This window comes from Nicotiana tomentosiformis, chromosome 6, assembly GCF_000390325.3.
Source record: "Nicotiana tomentosiformis chromosome 6, ASM39032v3, whole genome shotgun sequence".
In the NCBI taxonomy this organism is placed as follows: Eukaryota; Viridiplantae; Streptophyta; class Magnoliopsida; order Solanales; family Solanaceae; genus Nicotiana; species Nicotiana tomentosiformis.
The window spans coordinates 126,094,052-126,099,433 of record NC_090817.1 but is presented as its reverse complement, the minus strand read 5'-3'; the positions used below and the strand labels follow the sequence as shown (position 1 = coordinate 126,099,433).

The window sequence follows — 5,382 nt, the reverse complement described above, 5'->3', positions numbered from 1 at the left end:
ACAGTCCCAAACCCAGTCATTAGAGCCACCCAAAATCAGCTACTATTCACGTCAAAATACAGCCAAAATAGCCCCGAAACACTACTGAAACACAGCAAAATCAGCTGCAGAAACCATTAAAAAAAACTGCAGAAAAATTGATTCTTTTGGTAGTTTAGTCCGGGGTAAAAACAGTCGAGTCGAGGTTCGAAGTTCGTTGAGGTCTTCGTACGCGGTTCACAATTTCCAAATAATTTGTTGCTGTACATTTGAACTTCTCTTGTTAATATATTGGAAAGCTTATTCAAAGGTTCATCTTTTATCCCCTTATCTAATTTTACTTAAATATTGCTATGGCGTTTTATATTTGAATATTGTTACATGATTATCTGAAATTCATGAGTTCAGTTCTACTGCCTTAGTTCGTAGTATCTCTCTTAGTTACTTTAATTAGTTTATCTATTTTGGTGATGTATGTGGCCTGTGTTCTTGAATGAATGCATTAAATTGTTAGATGGATTAAGTTGGCAAATCAGTGGTTCGTGTTAGAATGTTTAATGAGCTTATGGAATTTAATTTTTCAACAATAAGGATTGGTTCTGGCCCTTTTAAATAACTTTGAGTCCCAATAAGTCTGAATTTCTGCAAAGCCTAGTGTTAATGAATTTAGTAAATAACAGAACTTCTCCAACATCTTAATGATCTAATGGACTAGCTAAGGGAATCTTAATTAGTTTAATTTTTTCTACAATCCCTCCATAATCCGTGACACTGCAGTAATCTTGAACTTAGGAAATGAATAATAAACAAGTGTGCTTTAGGCACACTTTTGATTAACTATGTATACGTTCGCGTAACATAATTTTGATTTCCAAAATTAAAAACGAAGTATGCGTTCGCGCGATTTTGGGCAAAATAATCTTAATAAAATAAGGTGTTATTAGTTGTGTACACGTACGCGTGACATGATTATTGACGCGCCAAATGAAATGAGTACACGTACGCATGACTCGTTTTAAGATAATTTCATAATTACTAATAATCAAGCAATTAAAAGCGGTAAAAAGGTAAATGTACATAGGTTCTAAAATGAGTAATTAAACTATTTAATTAAGCCAGGTATAATTAAAGCGACCGTGCTAAAACCATGAAATTCGAGAGTGCCTCACACCTTCTCTCGGGTTAACAGAATTTCTTACCCGGTCTTCTGTGTTTGCGGACGGTAAAACAGAGTCAAATTTCCTCGATTTGGGATTTAAAATAAATCGGTGACTTGGGACACCAGATTTTATCCCAAGTGGCGACTCTGAATCTAATAAATAATTCCATTTCGATTAATGTCACTTAAATTAAAAAAACTCCTTTCTTTCCTATTCCCCCGGGAAAAAGGAGGTGTGACAGTTATCCAATTTTGAGGGTAAACAGTTTGGTGCCCACCGTGGGGATAAGGATAATAGTGATTGCTAAATACTGATTTTAATAACACACACTACTTTATGCTTGTTCTTGTAAGTGTTTTATTTTTCAGGAAAAAATATGTCAAACTCACAAACAACACCCGTACATAGTGACAACGGTTTCGGATTTCACGGGGAGAATGGCGATATAACTGCCCTAGGAATCGAGGTGCCTCAGGCTGATCCCGAGGGAGTACCAATTGCAAACCCCATCTACGTCAGTTCATATATCGCCCTAAATACAAATTTGGGCGCTGATCTCGAAGGTAGCGTACGCAGGGAAGGTCGATCTGGTGATCGAGGTACGCAGGGCGGAGGAGATGGTGGAGTCAGCCTCCAATTGATATTTGAAATGTTACAGGCTTAACAAGCCGTTATAGCGCAACTAAAAATTCAACATCGAGCGCCGAGTGGTGTAGAACCAGAAGTCGTCCACAGGACCGAGCCATTGCCGGAAAGGTCGAATGCCAATGAATCGGGGACTGACCCCGTCATTATGAAAATACTCGAGGATCTCACTAAACGAATTGAAATGGGAGAAAAGAAAATCGAGGCAAATGACAAGAAATTAGAGACATATAACTCCCGGGCTGACCAAATACCGGGGGCGCCACCAATTTTAAAAGGTATGGACTCGAAAAAGTTCGTGCAGAAGCCGTTCCCTCCCAAGTGCGGCTCCGAAGCCCATTCCGAAGAAATTCTGCATGCCGGAAATCCCCAAGTACAATGGGACCACCAATCCAAATGAGCATGTCACCTCCTATACATGTGCATAAAAGGAAATGATTTAGAAGATTATGAGATCGAATCGGGTCTACTAAAGAAATTTGGACAAACTCTATCGAAGGGGGCAATGATATGCTATCACAATCTGCCACCTAATTCCATCGATTCCTTCGCCATGCTTGAAGGCTCTTTCGTAAAGGCACACGCCGGAGCAATAAAGGTTGCGACTAGGAAGTCGGATCTCTTCAGGGTAAAACAGAAAGATAACAAAATGTTGAGGGAGTTCGTATCTCGGTTTCAGATGGAACGCATGGAACTACCACCAGTCACAGACGATTGGGCTGTTCAAGCTTTTATTCAAGGTTTGAACGATCGGAGTTCGGTGGCCTCCCGATAGCTAAAGCAGAATTTAATTGAATACCCAGCGGTACCCTGGGCCGATGTACATAATCGATACCAGTCGAAGATCATGGTCGAGGATGATCAATTAGGGACCTCTTCTGGTTCCACTTATCCGATCAGGCCCGTTGGAAGAACTCAGAGAGATATCGACAGAGAACCTCGGTCAAACAGAGACCGATATCAACCATACAATGCAAATCATAGAAACAGCGGCCCAGGATGCAATCCCATCCAAAATGATCGAAGGAACGATCGAGGACAGAGCTCTCGAGCACTCATGAGCAAAAATGATTTCGATAAACGTGCCGATCCCACAGAGGCACCATGATTATCAGAATACAACTTCAGCATCGACGCATCAGGTATTATGTCGGCCATTGGGAGAATCAAATATACTTGATGGCCCAGGCCCCTACAGACCGATCTATCCCAAAGGAACCCCAATCAAATATGTAAATACCATGGTACGCATGGTCGCAGAACCAAAAATTGTAGACAACTAAGGGAGGAGGTGGCCCGTCTATTCAACGAGGGTCAACTTCGAGAGTTCTTGAGCGACCGAGCTAAAACTTATTTTAGAGACAGGGATGCAAACAGGAAAAACAAATAGGAAGAACCACAGCACGTAATTCACATGATCATTGGTGGGATCAATATTCTACAAGGGCCCGTTTTCAAACACACTAAGGTATTGATCACCAGGGAAAACCGAACTCGAGACTATGTACCATAAGGCACTTTATCATTCAACGATGAGGAAGCAGAAGGGATCTCACAACCCCACAATGATGCATTGGTAATCTCTATCCTTGTTAATAAAATTCAGGTTAAACGTGTTTTAATTGATCTAGGAAGCTCGACCAATATTGTTCGATCGAGGGTTGTGGAGCAGCACGATCTACAAGATCAGATCGTGCCGGCAGCTCGAGTTCTCAATGGTTTCAACATGGCAAGCAAAACGACTAAAGGAGAAATCATTTTACCAGTAAATATAGCTGGGACTATTCAAGAAACCAAGTTCCATGTGATCGAAGGCGATGTGAAATACAACGCTCTATTCGGAAGACCCTGGATTCACAATATGAGGGCAGTCCCTTCAACACTTCACCAAATGCTGAAGTTCCCAACACCGGATGGAATAAAAACGGTGTACGGGAAGCAGTATTCTACCAAAGAGATGTTCATGGTAGATGTAATGATACCGATATCGTCACTTTCGTCAACAAAAGGATCGGAGTCCAAAGGAAAACAAGAAGCTAAATAGCAATCACAACTGCCAGCCTCGACTCAATCGGAGAAGCAGGGAACGGACGATGACGATGACTATTGGATCCCTCGATCCTTCATAATCCCCGAGGATTTCGACGCCACCAAATTGACGGTCGAGGATCTGGAGCAGGTGGTACTGATCGGGCATCTACCCGACCGAAAGGTATACCTGGGAACGGGGTTAATCCCCGAGCTCAGGGAAAAACTCATTAAATTTCTTATCAATAATATGGATTGTTTTGCTTGTTCCTATTTAGATATGACAGGGATTAACTGAGCTTGGACCCGAAGTTCTGCCCGGTAAAACAAAAGAGAAAACCCCAGTCCGAGGTAAAACATGCATTCATCAAGGACGAGGTAAACAAACTTCTCAAAATAGGATCTATTTGGGAGGTAAAATATCCCGAATGGTTAGCAAACGTAGTCGTAGTCCCTAAAAAAGAAAATAAACTTAGGATGTGCGTAGATTATAAAGATTTAAACAAAGCATGTCCTAAAGACGCTTTTCCTCTACCGAATATCGATCGTATGATCGATGCCATGGCCGACCACGATATCCTTAGTTTTCTCGATGCCTACTCCGGGTACAATCAAATACAAATAAACCCGGAGGATTAGGAAAAGACTTCGTTCATCACTAAGTACGACACCTATTGTTATAATGTAATGCCGTTTGGACTAAAAAATGTTGGTGCCACTTATAAACGCTTAGTAAATCAAATGTTCGAAGAACAAATAGATAAGTCAATGGAAGTTTATATTGACGATATGCTAGTTAAGTCCCTGCGAGCAGAGGACCATTTGACACATTTGCAGGAGACCTTCGATATACTAAGGAAATACAACATGAAACTCAATCCGGAGAAGTGTGCATTCGGGGTCGGTTCGGGTAAGTTCCTCGGCTTTATGGTATCAAATCGGGGTATCGAAATTAACCCCGATAAGATCAAGGCATTCGAAGACATCACGGTCGTGGATAATGTTAAGGTTGTACAAAGATTAACAGGGCGCATATCCGCCCTAGGCCGATTCATCTCAAAATCTTCCGATAGGAATCACAAGTTCTTCTCACTGCTCAAAAAGAAGAACAATTTTGCATGGACCCCGGAATGCCAACAAGCATTGGAAGAGTTAAAGCGGTACCTCTCGAGCCCGCCACTGCTTCATACTCCGAAAGCAGACGAGCAACTCTACTTGTACTTAGTAGTCTCGGAAATTGCGGTAAGTGGAGTCCTAGTTTGAGAAGAGCAAGGTACGCAATTTCCTGTTTACTATGTTAGTCGAGCTCTAGGCGAGGCCGAGACCCGGTACCCACACTTAGAAAAATTGGCGCTTGCCCTAATAAGCGCCTCTAGGAAATTAAAATCATATTTTCAATGTCACCAAATTTGTGTGGTGACCACTTATCCTCTTCGCAATATTTTGCATAAGCCTGAACTCTCGGGCCGATTGGACAAATGGGCCGTCGAAATCAGCGGGTACGATATCGAGTATCAACCCCGAATGGCCATCAAGTCTCAAATCTTAGCAGACTTCGTGGATGACTTTA

General features: G+C 41.8%; 1 protein-coding gene across 1 annotated transcript; it reads left to right on the top strand.

Moving 5' to 3' along the window:
- Positions 1 to 2,851: 2,851 nt before the first annotated feature.
- LOC138894724 (uncharacterized) lies at positions 2,852 to 3,828 on the top strand. The gene is made up of 2 exons (XM_070179452.1): positions 2,852 to 2,926; positions 3,391 to 3,828. Exons 1-2 carry the CDS (start codon positions 2,852 to 2,854, stop codon positions 3,826 to 3,828), a joined length of 513 nt encoding a protein of 170 aa, XP_070035553.1.
- The last annotated feature ends 1,554 nt before the right edge of the window (positions 3,829 to 5,382 follow it).